Source organism: Haemorhous mexicanus, unplaced genomic scaffold, assembly GCF_027477595.1.
Source record: "Haemorhous mexicanus isolate bHaeMex1 unplaced genomic scaffold, bHaeMex1.pri scaffold_204_ctg1, whole genome shotgun sequence".
Lineage (NCBI taxonomy): Eukaryota > Metazoa > Chordata > Aves > Passeriformes > Fringillidae > Haemorhous > Haemorhous mexicanus.
The window spans coordinates 19,953-39,791 of NW_026776031.1; the positions used below are offsets into that span (position 1 = coordinate 19,953).

The window sequence follows — 19,839 nt, forward strand, 5'->3', positions numbered from 1 at the left end:
CACTATTCCCAATATCCCACTATTCCCAATATTCCCACTATCTCACTATCCCACTATTCCCAGCATTCCCATTATTCCCACCATTCCCATCCCAATCCCATTCCCATTATTTCCATTATCCCACTATTCCCATTATTCCCCGAATTCCCATTATTCCGTTATCCCCACCATTCCCACTATTCCCACTCTCCCCACTATTCCCACTATCCCATTTTCACCACTATTCCCTCTATTCCCACTATTCCCATTTTTCCCATTATCCTATTATTCCCACTATTCCCATTATCCCATTATTTCCATTATCGCACTATTGCCGCCATTCCCATTATTCCCACCATTCCCACCATTCCCACTATCCCCATTATCCCATCATTCCCATCATTCCCATTCCAATCCCATTCCCACTATTCCCATTATCCCACTATTCCCATTATTCCCAGAATTCCCATTATTCCGTTATTCCCACCATTCCCACTATTCCCATCATTCCCACTATTCCCACTCTCCCCATTATTCCCACTATCCCATTTTCCCCACTATTCCCACTATCCCATTATTCCCACCATTCCCACTATATTAATTATTCCCACTATTCCCAGAATTCCCACCATTCCCACCATTCCCACCATTCCCATCATCCCACTATTCCCACTATCCCCATTATACCATTATTCCCACCATTCCCATCCCAATCCCATTCCCACTATTCCCATAATGCCACCATTCCCATTATTCCCATTATCCCATTATTGGCATTATCCCACTATTCCCACTATTCCCATTTTTCCATTATTTCCGTTATTCCCATAATTCCCATTATCCCCACTATCCCATTATTCACCCTATTCCCATTATTCCCACTATCCTCATTATCCCATTATTCCCACCATTCCCATCCCAATCCCATTCCCATTATTCCCATTATCCCACTATTCCCATTATTCCCAGAATTCCCATTATCCCACTATTCCCACTCTCCCCATCATTCCCACTATCCCATTTTTCCCACTATTCCCACTATTCCCATTATTCCATTATTCCCAGAATTCCCAGTATTCCCAATATCCCACTATTCCCACTATTCCCATTTTCTCATTATTCCCACTATTCCCAGCATTCCCATTATTCCCAGTATTCCCATTATTCCCATAATTCCCACTATTCCCAATATCCCACTATTCCCAATATTCCCATTATCCCGCTATTCCTGCTATTCCCATTATCCCATTATTCCCACCATTCCCATCCCAATCCCATTCCCATTACTCCCATTATCCCCATTATTCCGTTATTCCCACCATACCCATTATTCCCATTATCCCATTATCCCACTATTCCCATTATCCCATTATTCCCATTATCCTATTATTCCCACTATTCCCACTATTCCCATTATTCCCATTATTCCCACCATTCCCACTATTCCCACTATCCCCATTATACCATTATTCCCATCATTCCCATCGCAATCCCATTCCCACTATTCCCATTATTCCCACTATTCCCATTATTCCCAGAATTCCCATTATTGCCATTATCCCACTATTCCCACTATTCCCATTATTCCATTATTCCCACTATACCCATTATCCCATGATTCCCACCTTTCCCATCCCAATCCCATTCCCATTATCCCCACTATTCCCACTATTCCCACTATCCAATTATTCCCACTATCCCCATTATCCCACTATTCCCATTATTCCCCCCATCCCCATTATTCCCACCATTCCCATTATCCCATCATTCCCACCATTCCCATCCCATCCCAATCCCATTATTCCCATTATCCCCATTATCCCACTATTCCAACTATTCCCTTTATCCCACTATTCCCATTATTCCCAGTTCCATTCTCACTATCCCCGTTATCCCCAATCCCGTTATTCCCAATCCCACTGTGATTCCCAATCCCGTTATTCCCAATATCCCCGTTGTTCTCCCCGTTGTTATCCCACCGTGATTCCCAATCCCGTTATCCCCATTCCCGCCGTGATTCCCGATCCCGCCGTTCCAGGCTCCTTCTCGGCCACGCTGCCGCCCTACCAGCAGTCGGAGGTGATGGTCTTCATCATGAACAAGGTGCCCATCCCCGAGAATTCCCAACATTCCCAACATTCCCGGCACTTCCCGGAGCCCGCATCCCAGCCGGACGGGTGAGCCCTGATTCCCGGAATTCCCCAAATTCCTGCAATTCCCGCCATTCCCACCATTCCCAGAGCCCGGATTCCACCCTGACGGGTAAGCCCCGCCCCCATTCCCGGAATTCCCCAAATTCCTGCAATTCCCAACATTCCCAACATTCCTGACACTTCCCGGAGCCAGGATTCCACCCTGACAGGTGAGCCCCCATTCCCGGAATTCCCCAAATTCCTGGAATTCCCGCCATTCCCAACATTCCCAGAACTTCCTAGAGCCAGGATTCCACCCTGACGGGTGAGCCCCGCCCCCCATTCCCGGAATTCCCCAAAATCTTGGAATTCCCAAAATTCCTGAACTTCCTGGGAACGGGATCTGAGGGGGGAGCCCCTCCCCCAACGCCTGGGATTCCCACAATTCCCATCCCTGAGAATTCCCGGAATTCCGACCCCTCCCCAAATTCCCAGCAGTGGGATCAGGATCACAGGGGTGAGCCCCGCCCCCCATTCCCAGAATTCCCCACATTCCCACAATTCCAAGAATTCCCAGAGCCGGAATTCCCGGAATTCTGAGAATTCCCCAAATTTCTGACAATTCCTAAAATTCCCAGAATGCCGAGAACTCACATCCCTGAAAATTCCTGGAATTCCCAAATTTCTGACAATTCCTGGAATACCCACAGCCAGAATTCCTGGAATTCTGAGAATTTCCAAATTTCTGTCAATTCCCCAAATTCCCAGAGCAGGAATTCCCAGAATTCCATCCCTGAGAATTCCCAGGATTCCCAGAATTCCCAGAATTCCTGGGATCTTGTGGTTGAGCCTCGCCACCAATTCCCAGAATTCCTGAATTTCCCAGAGCTGGAATCCCCAAATTTCTGAGAATTCCTGAAATTCCCAGAGCCAGAATTCCCACAATGTCTGGAATTCCTGGAATTCCCAGAATTCCCAGGAGTGGGATCAGGATCTGACATGAGAGCCCCGCCCCCAATTCCCAGAATTCCCAAAATTCCCAGATCCAGAATTCCCGGAATTCTCAGAATCCCCCAAATTCCCCGAGCTGGAATTCCAGGAATTTCCAGAATTCCCAACATTCCTGGAATTCCCAGATTTTCCAGACCTGGAATTCCTGGAATTCCCAGAATTCCCAGGAGTGGGATCAGGATCTGATGGGTGTGTCCCGCCCCTCATTTGGGAATTCTGAGAATTCCCAAAATTCCCACCTCTGGAATTCCTGGATTTTGGAAAATTCCAAGATCCAGAATTCCCAGAATTCCCAGAGCTGGAATTCCTGGAATTCCCAAATCCATACTTCCCAGAAATCCCAAAATCCTGGAATTCCCAGAATTCCCAGAGCTGGAATTCCTGGAATTCTGAGAATTCCCGAATTCCCATCCCAGAGCATTCCCAGAATCCCAAGAATTCCCAGAATTCCCAGAGCCGAAATTCCTGGAATTCCTAAATCTGAACTTCCCAGAAATCCCAAAATCCTAGAATTCCCATAATTCCCAGAGCTGGAATTCCTGGAATTCTGAGAATTCCCAAATTTCTGACAATTCCCCAATTTCTCCGAGCAGGAATTCCAAGCATTCCCAGGATTCCCAGAATTCCATCCCTGAGAAATTCCCGGAATTCCCAGAGCCAGAATTTCTGGCAATTCCCAAAATTCCCAGAATTCCCAGGAATTCCCAGAGCCCAAATCCCTGGAATTCTGAGAAATCCCAAATTTCCAACATTTCTTGCAATTCCCAAATTTCTCAGCCCCGCGATTCCCAGAATTCTGAGAATTCCCAAATTTCTGCCAATCCCTGGAATTCCCACAATTTCGACCATTCCCAAAATCCCGAGAATTCCCATTCCTGAGAATTCCTGGAATTCCCACAGCCGGAATTCCCAAAATTCCCAGAGCTGGAATTCCCAGATTTCTGACAATTCCCAGAATTCCGAGAATTCCCAGATTTCTGACAATTCCCCGAATTCCCACCATTCCCAAGAATTCCCATCCCCTGCGATTTCCCAGAATTCCCAAAATTCCCAGCACGGGAACTCCCGGAATTCCGAGAATTCCCAGATTTCTGCCCATTCCTTCCCGGAATTCCCGGAATTCCGAGGAATTCCCAGATTTCTGCCCATTCCTTCCCGGAATTCCCGGAATTCCCGGAATTCCCAGATCTCTGCCCATTCCTTCCCGGAACTCCCGGAATTCTGAGAATTCCCAGATTTCTGCCCATTCCTTCCTGGAATTCCCGGAATCCCAAGAATTCCCAGATTTCTGCCCATTCCTTCCCGGAATTCCTGGGAATTCCCAGATCTCTGCCCATTCCTTCCCGGAATTCCCGGAATTCCCAGATTTCTGCCCATTCCTTCCCAGAATTCCCAGAATTCCGAGAATTCCCAGATTTCTGCCCATTCCTTCCTGAAATTCCCGGAATTCCGAGAATTCCCAGATTTCTGCCCATTCCTTCGCGGAACTCACGGAATTCCGAGAATTCCCAGATTTCTGCCCATTCCTTCCTGGAATTCCCGGAATTCCGAGAATTCCCAGATTTCTGCCCATTCCTTCCTGGAACTCCCGGAATTCCGAGAATTCCCAGATCTCTGCCCATTCCTTCCCAGAATTCCCGGAATTCCAAGCATTCCCAGATTTCTGCCCATTCCTTCCCGGAATTCCGGGAATTCCCAGATTTTTGCCCATTCCTTCCCGGAATTCCCGGAATTCCGAGAATTCCCAGATTTCTGCCCATTCCTTCCTGGAATTCCTGGGAATTCCCAGATTTCTGCCCATTCCTTCCCGGAACTCCCGGAATTCCGAGCATTCCCAGATTTCTGCCCATTCCTTCCCGGAATTCAGAGAATTCCCAGATTTCTGCCCATTCCTTCCCGAAACTCCCGGAATTCCGAGAATTCCCAGATTTCTGCCCATTCCTTCCTGGAATTCCCGGAATTCCGAGCATTCCCAGATTTCGGCCCATTCCTTCCCGGCATTCCCAGAATTCCCAGATTTCTGCCCATTCCTTCCTGGAATTCCCGGAATTCTGAGAATTCCCAGATTTCTGCCCATTCCTTCCCAGAATTCCCAGAATTCCGAGAATTCCCAGATTTCTGCCCATTCCTGGAATTCCCGGCATTCCCGGAATCCTGGGAATTCCCAGATTTCTGCCCATTCCTGGAATTCCCAGAATACCCAGATTTCTGCCCATTCCTTCCCGGAATTCCGAGAGTTCCCAGATCTCTGCCCATTCCTGGAATTCCCGGCATTCCCGGAATTCCCGGCATTCCCGGCGTTCCTTGCCTCGGCAGGAAGGAGATCCGGACCCGCCTGACGCAGATCATGCTCCTCAAATCCCTGCTCCAGGTGGGCACATTCCCAAAAATCCCGGGAAAATCCCGGGAATCTTCCACCTCTGGGGGCATCTGGGGCAATTCCGGGGGATTTTGGGGAAGTTTTCCAGAGTTTTGGGGAATTTTGGGGGATTTTTGGGGAATTTTACCGGGAGTTTTGGGGAATTTCTGGGAATTTTTGGGAATATTTCCAGGACTTTGGAAGATTTTTGGGAATTCTTTGGGATTTTTGGGAATTTTTTGGGAATTTCCCCCGGATTTTGGGGGAGTTTTTGGGGATTTGGGGGAATTCTTTGGGATCCTTGGGAATTTTTGGGGAATTTTTCCAGGATTTGGGGGAATTTCTGGAATTTTTGGGAATTTTTCCAGGTTTTTGGGGAATTTCTGGGAATTTTTGGGAATTTTTCCAGGTTCTTGGGGAATTTCTGGGAAGTTTTGGGGAATTCTTCCAGGATTTTGGGGGATTTTTGGGAATTCTTTGGGATTCTTTGGAATTTTTCTGGAATTTTCCCCGGATTTTTGGGGAGTTTTCCCAGGATTTTGGGGAATTTTTTTTTGAATTTTTGGGAATTTTTCCAGGTTTTGGGGGAATTTTTTTGGATTTTTGGGAATTTTTTTGGATTCTAGGGAAGTTTTGTGGAATTTTCCCAGGATTTTGGGGAATTTCTGGGAATTCGTTGGGAATTTTTTGCAGGATTCTGGGGAATTTTTGGGAATTCTTTGGGATTCTTTGGAATTTTTCTGGAATTTTTTCTGGATTTGGGGGAATTCTTTGGGAATTCTTTGGGAATTTTTCCAGGTTTTTGGGTAATTTTTAGGGATTCTTGGAAATTTTTCCAGGATTTGGGGTAATCTTTGGGGAATTTTCCCAGGATTTTGGGGAATTTCTGGGAATTTTTGGGAATTTTTCCAGGATTTTGGGAGATGTTTGGGAATTCTTTGGGATCCTTGGGAATTTTTTTGGAATTTTTCCAGGATTTGGGGGAATTTTGGGGGTTTTTGGGGAATTTTTGGGATTTTTGGGAATTTTTTGGGATTTTGGGGAATTTTTGGGAATTTTTCCAGGTTTTTGGGGAATTTCTGGGAAGTTTTGGGGAATTCTTCCAGGATTTAGGGGGATGTTTGGGAATTCTTTGGGATCCTTGGGAATTTTTGGGGAATTTTTCCCGGATTTTGGGGAATTTTTCCAGGATTTGGGGGAATTTTTTGGGAATTTTGGGGATTTTTTCCAGGTTTTTGGGAATTTTTTGGGATGCTTGGGAATCTTTCCAGGATTTGGGGGAATTTTTTGGGATTCTTGGGAATTTTTGGGGAATTTTTCCCGGATTTTGGGAAATTTCGGGGGATTTTTGGGAATTCTTTGGGATTCCTGGGAATTTTTCCAGGATTTTGGAGAATTTTTGGGGGATTTGGGGGAATTCTTTGGGATCCTTGGGAATTTTTGGGCAATATTCCCAGTATTTTGGGGAATTTTGGGGAATTTTTGGGGAATTTTTGGGGAATTTTTCCAGGATTCTGGGGGATTTTTGGGAATTCTTTGGGATTCTTTGGAATTTTTCTGGAATTTTTCCCGGATTTGGGGGAATTCTGGGGGTTTTTTGGGAATTTTCTCGGGATTTTTGGGTAATTTTTTGGGATTCTTGGAAATTTTTCCAGGATTTGGGGTAATTTTTTGGGATTTTTGGGATTTTTTTTGGATTCTAGGGAATTGTTGGGGAATTTTCCCAGGATTTTGGGAGATTTTTGGGAATTTTGGGGAATTTTTCCAGGATTTTGGGAGATTTTTGGGAATTCTTTGGGATCCTTGGGAATTTTTGGGGAATTTTCCCAGGATTTTGGGGATTTTTTGGAAATGTTTCCAGAGTTTTGGGGAATTTCTGGGAAGTTTTTGGGAATTCTTCCAGGATTTTGGGGGATGTTTGGGAATTCTTTGGGATCCTTGGGAATTTTTTTGGGATTTCATAGGGATTCTTTGGAATTTTTGGGGAATTTTTCCAGGATTTTAGGGAATTTTGGGGGATTTTTGGGAATCTTTTCAGAGTTTTGGGGAATTTCTGGGAATTTTTGGGGAATTTTTCCAGGATTTTGGGAGATTTTTGGGAATTCTTTGGGATTCTTGGAAATTTTTCTGGAATTTTTTCCGGATTTGGGGGAATTCTTTGGGAATTTTTCCAGGTTTTTGGGTAATTTTTTGGGATTTTTGGGAATTTTTTTGGATTCTAGGGAATTTTTGGGGAATTTTCCCAGGATTTTGGGGAATTTCTGGGAATTCTTTGGGAATCTTGGGAATTTTTTGGGAATTTTTTCCGGATTTTAGGGAATTCTGGGGGATTTTTGGGAATTCTTTGGGATTCTTGGGAATTTTCCCGGGATTTTCCCAGGATGTTGGGGATTTTTGGGGAATTTTTGGGAATTCTTTGGGATTTTTTCCAGGATTTTCAGAAATTTTGGGGGTTTTTTGGGAACCTTTTTTGGATTTTTTGGGAATTTTTTTGGATTCTGTTGGGATTCTTTGGCATTTTTCTGGAATTTTTCCAGGATTTTGGGGAATTCTTTGAGGATTTCTATTTTTGGGGAGGATTTTTGTCAATTCTTTGGGGATCTTTGGGAATTCTTTGGGATTTTTGGGGCTATTTGGGAATTTCTATGTTTGGGAAGGATTTTTGGGAATCCTTTGGGGATTTTTGTCAATCCTTTGGGGATTTTTGGGAATCCTTTGTGGATTTTTGGGAATTCTTTGGGAGATTTTTGGGAATTCTTTGGGGATTTTTGGGAATCCTTTGGGGATTTTTGGGAATTCTTTGAGGGATTTTTGGGAATTCTTTGGGGATTTTTCTCAATCCTTTGGGGATTTTTGGGAATTCTTTGAGGGATTTTTGGGAATTCTTTGGAAATTTCTATTTTTGGGGGGGATTTTTGTCAATTCTTTGGGGATTTTTGGGAATTCTTTGGGGATTTTTGGGGTTATTTGGAAATTTCTATTTTGGTGGGGGATTTTTGTCAGTCCTTTGGGGATTTTTGGGAATCCTTTGGGGATTTTTGGGAATTCTTTGAGGGATTTTTCGGAGCTATTTGGGAATTTCTATTTTTGGGGAGGATATTTGTCAATCCTTTGGGGATATTTGGGAATCCTTCGGAGATTTTTGGGAATTCTTTGGGGATTTTTGGGAACTCTTCGAGGGGATTTTTGGGAATCCTTTGAGGGATTTTTGTCAATCCTTTGGGGGGGATTTTTGGGAATCCTTTGAGGGATTTTTTGGGAATCCTTTGAGGATTTTTGGGAATTCTTTGGGGATTTTTGGGAATCCTTTGGGGATTTTTGGGAATTCTTTGAGGAATTTTTGGGAATTCTTTGAGGGATTTTTGGGAATTCTTTGGGAATTTTTGTCAATCCTTTGGGGATTTTTTGCCAATCCTTTGGGGGGGATTTTTGTCAATCCTTTGGGGATTTTTGTCAATTCTTTGAGGGGGATTTTTGTCAATCCTTTGGGGATTTTGGGGAATCCTTTGAGGGATTTTTGGGAATCCTTTGAGGATTTTTGGGAATTCTTTGGGAATTTCTATTTTTGGGGAGGATTTTTGTCAATCCTTTGGAGATTTTTGGGAATCCTTTGAGGGGATTTTTGGGAATCCTTTGGGGATTTTGGGAATCCTATGAGGGGATTTTTGGGATTTCTTTGGGGATTTTTGGGAATCCTTTGGGGATTTTTGGGATTTCTTTGGGGATTATTGTCAATCCTTTGGGAAGATTTTTGGGAATCCTTTGAGGGATCTTTGGGAATTCTTTGAGGGATTTTTGGGAATCCTTTGAGGGATTTTTGGAAATTCTTTGAGGGATTTCTGGGAATCCTTTGAGGGATTTTTGCCAATCCTTTGGGAATCCTTTGAGGGATTTTTGGGAATCCTTTGAGGGATTTTTGGGAATCCTTTGAGGGATTTTTGGGAATTTTCATTGAGGGATTTTCGGGAATCCTTTGTGGATTTTTGGGGAATTTCTCACCAATTTCCCCCCAGTTGGGGCTGGAATTTCAGGGCCCCCCTCCCGATTCCCGTTTTTTTCCTGGGAACCGTGCTTTCCCCCCCCTCCCTCCCCAGGTGGCCGAGGGGCTCCGCTGCAGCAGCCTGCTGACCGCCCTGCCCGCCGCCTTCCTGGAGCGGCTGCTGGCGCCCGCGCTGCTCCCCGACGCGCACATCCGCCTCTTCGTCCTCGACATCCTCGGCTCCTTCCTCGACCGCCGCCGCCTCCGCCTCCGCCTGGTCCCCTCCAGGTGCCTCCAGGGCGCCCCAAAATTCACTCGGATTGGGGGGTTCGCAGGGGGAAACATACGGGAGGTTTGGTGGGATTTATGGGGGTTTGAAGGATTTTTTATGGGGTTTTTTAGGGGTTTTTTTGGGTTTTATTGTGGATTTTTGCAGCGGGGATTTAAAAAATTAAGGGATTTGGGGTGGGGAAACTCCTGAATTTTATGGGATTTTATTTGACTTTTGAAGTAGGAAATTCCTCGATTTTTTTCTAGAATTTATTGGGGTTTTAAAGGATTTTTTATGGGTTTTTTTAGGTTTTTTCTGGTTTTTATTGTGGATTTTTGCAGTGGGGATCAAAAAAGATTCCAGAATTTAGGATGGAGAAACTCCTGAATTTTATGGGATTTTTAATTGACTTTTGAAGTAGGAAATTCCTCGATTTTTTTCTAGAATTTATTGGGGTTTTTAAGGATTTTTTCCGGGGTTTTTTCAGGTTTTTTTTCTGGTTTTTATTGTGGATTTTTGCAGCTGGGATTTAAAAAATTAAGGGATTTAGGATGGGGAAACTCCTGAATTTTCTGGGATTTGTAATTGACATTTTAAGTTGGAAATTTCTGGATTTTTTTCCAGAATTTCAGGGATTTTTAAAGGATTTTTTATGGATTTTTTTTAGGGTTTTTTTCTGGTTTTTATTGTGGATTTTTGCAGCGGGGATTTAAAAAATTCAGGGATTTGCGATGGGGAAACTCCTGAATTTTATGGGATTTTTATTTGACATTTTAAGTTGGAAATTCCTGGGTTATTTCCCCAGAATTTCTGGGATTTTTAAGGATTTTTCCCGATTTTTTTCAGGTTTTTTTTCCCAGCTGGGATCAGATCTGGGATCCAAAAAAATCCAGAATTTAGGATGGGGAAACTCCTGAATTTTCTGGGATTTTCTAGAATTTTTATTTGACATTTTAAGTAAGAAATTCCTGGATTTTTTTTTTTTTTTTTTCTAGAATTTCTGGGATTTTTGATGGGATTTTTCCGGATTTTTTTCAGGGTTTTCTTCAGGTTTTTATTGTGGATTTTATGAGCTGGGATCAAAAAAAATCCAGAATTTAGGATGGGGAAACTCCTGAATTTTCTGGGATTTTCTAGAATTTTTATTTGACATTTTAAGTAAGAAATTCCTGGATTTTTTTTTTTTTTTTCTAGAATTTCTGGGATTTTTAATGGGATTTTTCCGGATTTTTTTCAGGGTTTTTTTCTGGTTTTTATTGTGGATTTTATGAGCTGGGATCAAAAAAAATTCCTGAATTTAGGATGGAGAAACTCCTGAATTTTCTGGGATTTTTATTTGACATTTTAAGTTGGAAATTCCTCGATTTTTTTCTAGAATTTATTGGGGTTTTAAAGGATTTTTTCCGGGTTTTTTTTAGGGTTTTTTCTGGTTTTTATTGTGGATTTTCGCAGCGGGGATCCAAAAAAATTCTGGGATTTGGGATGGGGAAACTCCTGAATTTTCTGGGATTTTTATTTGACACTTTAAGTTGGAAATTCCTGGATTTTTTCCCCAGAATTTCTGGGATTTTGAAGGATTTTTTTCGGTTTTTTTTTAGGGTTTTTTTTTGGTTTTTATTGTGGATTTTTGCAGCGGGGATTCAAAAAAATTCTGGGATTTGGGATGGGGAAACTCCTGAATTTTCTGGGATTTTTAATTGACTTTTGAAGTAGGAAATTCCTGGATTTTTTTCTAGAATTTCTGGGGTTTTTAAGGATTTTTTCCGGGTTTTTTTTAGGGTTTTTTCTGGTTTTTATTGTGGATTTTATGAGCTGGGATCAAAAAAAATTCCAGAATTTAGGATGGGGAAACTCCTGAATTTTCTGGGATTTTTAATTGACTTTTGAAGTAGGAAATTCCTCGATTTTTTTCTAGAATTTCTGAGATTTTTAAGGATTTTTTTCGGGTTTTTTTCAGTTTTTTTTTTCTGGTTTTTATTGTGGATTTTTGCAGCTGGGATTCAAAAAATTCAGGGATTTGGGATAGGGAAACTCCTGAATTTTATGGGATTTTTATTTGACATTTTAAGTTGGAAATTCCTGGATTTTTTTTCTAGAATTTCTGGGGGTTTGTAAGGATTTTTTTCGGGTTTTTTTCAGGTTTTTTTTCTGGTTTTTATTGCGGATTTTTGCAGTGGGGATTCAAAATAATTCTGGGATTTGGGATGACGAAACTCCTGAATTTTCCAGATTTTCTGGAATTTTTATTTGACATTTTAAGTTGGAAAATCCTGGATTTTTTTTTTTCCCCCCTAGAATTTCTGGGATTTTTCTGGATTTTTTTCAGGTTTTTTTCCCAGCTGGCATCCAAAAACTTTCCAGAATTTAGGATGGGGAAACTCCTGAATTTCCCAGATTTTCTGGAATTTTAACTTGACTTTTCAAGTACGAAATCCCTGGATTTTTTTTTCTAGAATTTCTGGGATTTTAAAGGATTTTTTCCGGATTTTTTTCAGGTTTTTTTTTCTGGTTTTTATTGTGGATTTTCCCAGCTGGGATCCAAAAAAATTCTGGGATTTGGGATGGGGAAACTCCTGAATTTTATGGGATTTTTAATTGACTTTTCAAGTAGGAAATTCCTGGATTTTTTTCTAGAATTTCTGGGGGTTTTAAGGATTTTTTTCAGGTTTTTTTAGGGTTTTTTTCTGGTTTTTATTGTGGATTTTCCCAGCTGGGATCCAAAAAAATTCTGGGATTTGGGGTGGGGAACTCCTGAGTTTTCCAGATTTTCTGGAATTTTTATTTGATATTTAAAGTAGGAAATTCCTGGATTTTTTTCTAGAATTTCTGAGATTTTAAAGGATTTTTTCAGGATTTTTTTTCCTGATTTTTATTGTGGATTTTATCAGCTGGGATCCAAAAAAATTTCTGGGATTTGGGATGGGGAACTCCTGAATTTTCCAGATTTTCTGGAATTTTTATTTGACATTTAAAGTAAGAAATTCCTGGATTATTTCCCCAGAATTTCTGGGATTTTTCTGGATTTTTTCCAGGTTTTTTTCCCAGCTGGCATCCAAAAAATTTCCAGAATTTAGGATGGGGAAACTCCTGAATTTTCCAGATTTTCTGGAATTTTAACTTGGCTTTTCAAGTAGGAAATCCTTGGATTTTTTCCCAGAATTTCTGGGATTTTTAATGGGATTTTTCTGGATTTTTTACAGATTTTTTTTTTTTCCCCCTGGACTTTTTGGGGATTTTCCCGTCTGGGATCAGACCCAGGAAGGAAAATCTGGAATTTTGGATGGGGAAATTCCTGGATTTTTCTCAGAATTTCTGAAATTTTTAATGGAATTTTAAATTGACTTTTAAAGCAGGAAATTCCTGGATTTTTTCCCCAGAATTTCTGAAATTTTTAATGGAGTTTTTCATTGAGTTTTAAGTAGGAAATTCCTGGATTTTTCCCAGATTTTCTGAAATTTTTAATGGAATTTTTAAATGACTTTTTAATCCATTTTTAATTGACTTTTTAATTAATTTCTGGATTTTTTAAATGGGATTTTTCTGGAGTTTTTTTCAGATTTCTGTCTCGATTTTTCGGTGGATTTTTTAAGCTGGGAACAAACCTGGGACAAAAAAAAAATTGGGAGTTTGGGATGGGGAAATTCAGGATTTCTGGGATTTTGGGATGGGAAATTCTGATTTTTTTTTGGGTTTTTTTGGGGTTTTTCTGCAGCTCCATCGCCGACGTTTCGCTGCTGAAGCTGAAGGTGGAGAAATGTTCCCGCCAGGATTCCGTCTTCATGAAAAAGGTCGGGAAAAATCCCAAATTTTCCCAATTTTCCCCAATTTTTCCTCAATTTTGGGGCATCCTGAGGTCTCCAAATGCAGGAAAATCCCAAGAATTTGAGATTTCAGCTCATCCCGAGGGAATTTTGGGATTGCCAGGGTTGGGATTTGTGGAATTCTGGAATTTTCTTTGGGATTTTTTTTTTTTTCTTTTCCATGGGGTTGTTCCAGGGAATTGTCAAAGATCAGGAGAGCCCTGGAAAATCCAAGAAAATTCCCCCAAAATTCAAGAATATTCCCCAAAAAATGCTCCAAAGCTCTCAGAAATTCCCCCAAAAAATCAGCCTAAAAATCCCCCCCAAATCCAAAAAATTTCCCAAAAAATCCTCAAAAAAAAAAAAAAAATCCAGGAAAATTCCCCCAAAATTCTCCAAAAATCCAGAAAAATGCTAACAAATTCCCCCAAAAATCCCTGAAAAAAATCTAAAAAAAAAAATCCAAGAAACTTCTCCAAAAATCCAAGAAAATTCTCCAAAAATCCCCCCAAAAATCCATTAAAAAATCTCCCAAACGTCCAAGAAAATTCCCCAAAATATCCTCAAAAAACCCCTAAAAAATCCCCCCAAAAAACCCCACAAAATTTCTCATAAATCCTCACCAAATCCACAAAAAAAAAAAAAACAAACCAAAATTCTCAGAAAACCTTCAAAAACCCACCCCAAACATCCTAAAAAAATACCCAACAATCCCTCAAACCCCAAACCTCCCCAAAATATGGAAATATTCTGAAAAAAATTCAATTTTCCCCTCAGCACACTCGGCGCTGCTCGAGCTGCCCTCAGCCCTGTTCCTCCTCCTGGCGCTGCCTCCCCCCAAACAGCCCCAAAAACCCAATAAAAACCCCAAAAACCCAATAAAAACCCCCTAAAAACCTCATTAAAAACCCTCAAAACCCATTAAAAACCCCAAAACCCCAATAAAAACCCCTCAAAAACCCCGAAAAAAAAATTAAAAATCGCTGAAAAATGACCGAAAAATCACTGAAAAATCACCGAAAAATCCCCCAAAAATCCTTTAAAAATCGCCCAAAAATCCGAAAAAAATCCCCAAAAAATCTCACAGGTTCCTAAGATCCCAAAAAGCCCCTAAATACCCCAAAATGACAATTTTTCCCCCTCAGCACACTCGGCTCTGCTCGAGCTGCCCTCAGCCCTGTTCCGCCTCCTGGCGCTGCCTCCCCTCAAACAGCCCCAAAAACCCAAGAAAAACCCCAAAAACCAATTAAAACCCCCTAAAAACCTCATTAAAAACCCCCAAAACCCATTAAAAAACCCCAAAACCCCAATAAAAACCCCTCAAAAAACCCTGAAAAAAAAATTAAAATCGCTGAAAAATTACCGAAAAATCACTGAAAAATCACCCAAAAGCCTCCAAAAATCCCCCGAAAATCCTTTAAAAATCGCCCAAAAATGAGAAGAAAATCCCCAAAAATCTCACAGGTTCCCAAGATCCCAAAAAGCCCCTAAATACCCCAAACTGACAATTTTCTCCCCTCAGAACACTCGGCGCTGCTCGAGCTGCCCTCAGCCCTGTTCCGCCTCCTGGCGCTGCCTCCCCTCAAACAGCCCCAAAAACCCAAGAAAAACCTCAAAAACCCAAGAAAAAAACCCAAAAACACAATAACCCCCCCCCAAAACCCATTGAAAACCCCAAAACCCCAAAAAAACCCATTAAAAAACCCCGAAAAAAAATTAAAAAGTCACTGAAAATTCACTGAAAAATCACCGAAAAATCACCCAAAAGCCTCCAAAAATCCCCCGAAAATCCTTTAAAAATCGCCCAAAAATCAGAAAAAACTCCCCAAAAATCTCACAGGTTCCCAAGATCCCAAAAAGCCCCTAAATACCCCAAAATGACAATTTTTCCCCCTCAGCACACTCGGCGCTGCTCGAGCTGCCCTCAGCCCTGTTCCTCCTCCTGGTGCTGCCTCCCCTCAAACAGCCCCAAAAACCCAATAAAGACCCCCTAAGAACCCATTAAAAACACCCAAAACCCATCAAAAGCCCCCAAAACCCATTGAAAACCACAAAACCCCAATAAAAACCCCAATAAAAACCCCAAAAAATCATTAAAAAGTCATTGAAAAATCACTGAAAAATCACCGAAAAATCACCGAAACAATCCCCAAAAAATCCTAAAAAATCTTTAAAAAAAAAAAAAAAATCCCCAAAAATCCCACAGGTTGCCAAGATCCCAAAGAGCCCCCCAAATCCCCAAACTGACAATTTTCTCCCCTCAGAACGTCTCGGCGCTGCTCGAGCTGCCCTCAGCACTGCCGGGCCCTGTTCCACCTCCTGGCGCTGCCTCCCCTCAAACAGCCCCAAAAACACAACAAAACCCCCAAAAAACCCACTAACCCCCCCCCAAAAAAACCCACCATTAAAAACCACAAAACCCCAATAAAAACCCATCAAAAACCCCGAAAAAATCATTAAAAAGTCACTGAAAAATCACTGAAAAAATCCCCCCAAAAATCCCTAAAAAAATCCTAAAAAAATTTTTAAAAAACAAAAAAAAAAATCCTCAAAAATCCCACAGGTTCCTAAGATCCCAAAGAGCCCCCCAAAACCCCAAACTGACAATTTTCTCCCCTCAGCACGGCTCGGCGCTGCTGTGCCACGCGTTCCGGGTGTGCCGCCTGGCCTCCAGCTCCCCTCAGCACTTCCGGGCCGTGTTCCGCCTCCTGGCGCTGCTCAGCCTGGAGCTGGGCACCGATGACGTCATCACCGACCTCCTGCGCCTCGTGCTCGCCCTGCAGGTACCGGGCGGCGGGCGGGAGATTCGTGAGGGGGTTTTGGGGGAATTTCGGGGTTTTTGAGGGGATTTTTGTGGGACTTTGGGAATTTTTGGGGATTTGGGGATTTTCTTTCTGATTTTAGGGATTTTTTTGGGGGAAATTTTAGGGGTTTTTGGGGGATTTTGGGGAGTTTTTTTGGGACTTTTTGTGAGGTTTTTTTGAGGGAATTTTAGAGAATTTTGGAGATTTTTGTGAACTTCTTGGTGATTTTGGGGGTTTTGGGATTTTTTTGGGGGGTTCTTGGGGTTTTTTTGGGGGGTTTTGGGCGGTTTTTTTTGGGATTTCCATTGATGACGTCATCACCGACCTCCTGCGCCTCACACTCGCCCTGCAGGTACCGGGCGGCGGGCGGGAGATTCGTGAGGGGGTTTTGGGGTAATTTCGGGGTTTTTGGGGGATTTTGGGATTTAATGGGAATTTCTGGGGAGTTCTGAGGATTTTCTTTCTGATTGTAGGGATTTTTTTGGGGGAAATTTTAGGGGTTTTTGGGGGAGTTTTTTTTGGGTTTTTTGTGAGGTTTTTTGAGGGAATTTTGGAGAATTTTGGAGATTTTTGTGGACTTCTTGGTGATTTTGGGGGTTTTCGGATTTTTTGCGAGGTTCATGGGGGATTTTGGGGGGGTTTTGGGGGGTTTTTGTTGGGATTCCCACCGATGACGTCATCACCGACCTCCTGCGCCTCGTGCTCGCCCTGCAGGTACCGGGCGGCGGGCGGGAGATTTGTGAGGGGGTTTTGGGGGAATTTCGGGGTTTTTGAGGGGATTTTTGTGGGACTTTGGGAATTTTTGGGGATTTGGGGATTTTCTTTCTGATTTTAGGGATCTTTTTGTGGAAATTTTAGGGGTTTTTGGGGGATTTTGGGGAGTTTTTTGGGGGATTTTTGTGGGGTTTTTTGAGGGGATTTTGGAGAATTTTGGAGATTTTTGTGGACTTCTTGGTGATTTTTGGGATTTTGGGGAATTTTTTGGGGATTCTTGGGGGATTTGGGGGTTTTTTTAGGGGTTTTTGGGGGTTTTGTTGGGATTCCCACCGATGACGTCATCACCGACCTCCTGCGCCTCGTGCTCGCCCTGCAGGTACCGGGCGGCGGGCGGGAGATTTGGGAGGGGGTTTTGGGGGAATTTCGGGGTTTTTGAGGGATTTTTGTGGGACTTTGGGAATTTTTGGGGATTTGGGGATTTTCTTTCTGATTTTAGGGATTTTTTTGGGGGAAATTTTAGGGGTTTTTGGGGGATTTTGGGGAGTTTTTTTGGGACTTTTTGTGAGGTTTTTTTGAGGGAATTTTAGAGAATTTTGGAGATTTTTGTGGACTTCTTGGTGATTTTGGGGCTTTTGGGATTTTTTTGCGGGACTCTTAGGGGATTTTGGCGTTTTTTTAGGGGGTTTTGGTGGGATTTCCATTGATGACGTCATCACCGACCTCCTGCGCCTCACGCTCGCCCTGCAGGGCGGGAAATTTGTGAGGGGGTTTTGGGGGAATTTTGGAGTTTTTTGAGGGGATTTTTGTGGGACTTTGGGAATTTTTGGGGATTTGGGGATTTTCTTTCGTATTTTAGGGATCTTTTTGGGGGGAAATTTGAGGGGTTTTTGGGGGATTTTGGGGAGTTTTTGGGGATTTTTTGTGGGGTTTTTTGAGGGAATTTTGGAGAATTTTGGAGATTTTTGTGGACTTCTTGGTGATTTTGGGGCTTTTGGGATTTTTTTGGGGGGTTCTTGGGGTTTTTTGGGGGGGTTTTGGGCGGTTTTGTTGGGATTCCCACCGATGACGTCATCACCGACCTCCTGCGCCTCACGCTCGCCCTGCAGGTACCGGGCGGCGGGCGGGAGATTTGGGAGGGGGTTTTGGGGGAATTTCGGGGTTTTTGAGGGATTTTGGGATTTAATGGGAATTTCTGGGGAGTTTTGAGGATTTTCTTTCTGATTTTAGGGATTTTTTTGGGGGAAATTTTAGGGGTTTTTGGGGCATTTTGGGGAGTTTTTTGGGGGATTTTTGTGGGGTTTTTTGAGGGGATTTTGGAGAATTTTGGAGATTTTTGTGGACTTCTTGGTGATTTTTGGGATTTTGGGGAATTTTTTGGGGATTCTTGGGGGATTTGGGGGTTTTTTTAGGGGTTTTTGGGGGTTTTGTTGGGATTCCCACCGATGACGTCATCACCGACCTCCTGCGCCTCGTGCTCGCCCTGCAGGTACCGGGCGGCGGGCGGGAGATTTGTGAGGGGGTTTTGGGGGAATTTCGGGGTTTTTGGAGATTTTTGTGTATTGAGGGAATTTTGGGGCATTTTGGGGATTTTTTGGGGTTTTTTTTGGGATTTTAGTGAAGTTTTTGGCAATTTTTTTGGTTTTTTTTGGTTTTTTGGGGGAGTTATTTGGAGGATTTTGAGGAATTTTGGCGATTTTTTGGGGGGGAGTTGGGGGAATTTTTGGGGATTTTTGGCAGATTTTTTTTGGCATTTTTGGAATTTTTAGGGGTTTGGGCGATTTTAAGGGGATTTGGGGAGGATTTTGGGGGATTTCTGAGGGATTTTGGGGGGTTTTTGTGGGGGTATTTGGGGTTTTTTTGGGTATTTTGGGGCTTTTTTTGGCAGGGAGTTTGTGGGTTATTTTGGTTTTTTTTTTGAGGATTTTTTTCGATTTTAGGATTTTTTGGGGGGGAATTTTGTGGGATTTCGAGGAGTTTTTGGGCTGAATATTTGGGATTTCAGGGAATTTTTGTTTTGTTTTTTTTTGGGGGGGGGGTTTCAGGGTTTTTTGTGAGGAGTTTTTGGGATGAATCTTTGGGATTTCAGGGAATATTTTGGGGAGTGGTTTTGGGGATTTTTGTGGTTTCTCTGGGGATAATTTTGGGGTGGGAATCTGGGTTGTTTTGGGGTGAATATTTGGGATTTCAGGGAATATTTGGGGCATTTTTTGTGTGATTTAGAGGTGGTTTTGAGACGAATATTTGCGATTTCAAGGAATATTTTGGGGGATTTTTGTGGTTTCTCTGGGGATATTTTTGGGCTGGAATAGGGGTTGTTTTTGGGGTGAATCTTTGGGATTTCAGGCCCTAATTTGGGTGTTTTTTCCCCCCCCAGGATGTGGCTCAGGAGGAGCTGCAGCTGCCGGAGCCGTCGCGCTGCGCTCTGGCCGCCCTCGGAGCCGCCCTCCTGCACTTCCTGGGCCACCTGCTGGGCATCCCCGCCTTCCTCCAGCACGTCCAGGAGGTCAGAAAATCCCTAAAAACCCCATAAAAACCCCATCAAAATCCCAACCCTAAAAACCTCCAAATTCCTGAGAAATCCCGGGAAAAATTCCCCCAAAATTCGGCAATTTTGGGGCCATTTTTGAGGCTTTTATTGGGATTTTTGGGGGGTTTTTATCGGGATTTTTTAGGGGTTTTAGGGGTGAATTTGAGGGAGTTTGGGGTTTTTGGGATTTGGGGTTTTTTGGGATTTTTTTGGGGTTTGGGATTTGGGGTATTTTGGGGATTTTGGGGTTTTTGGGGGTT

The 19,839-nt window shown here is 42.6% G+C and overlaps 1 protein-coding gene across 1 annotated transcript in view; it reads left to right on the forward strand.

The window, feature by feature from the left end:
- Positions 1–19,555, forward strand: part of LOC132322914 (protein EFR3 homolog B-like) — a gene marked incomplete at both ends in the record, with an annotated part of 38,664 nt that extends 19,109 nt beyond the window's left edge. The window contains 6 exons of the mRNA XM_059837660.1: positions 2,018–2,156; positions 5,439–5,493; positions 9,576–9,748; positions 13,444–13,519; positions 16,153–16,314; positions 19,427–19,555. Coding sequence (XP_059693643.1) covers positions 2,018–2,156; positions 5,439–5,493; positions 9,576–9,748; positions 13,444–13,519; positions 16,153–16,314; positions 19,427–19,555 — 734 coding nt within the window. The remainder of the gene's footprint in view (positions 1–2,017; positions 2,157–5,438; positions 5,494–9,575; positions 9,749–13,443; positions 13,520–16,152; positions 16,315–19,426) is intronic.
- Positions 19,556–19,839: the final 284 nt, after the last annotated feature.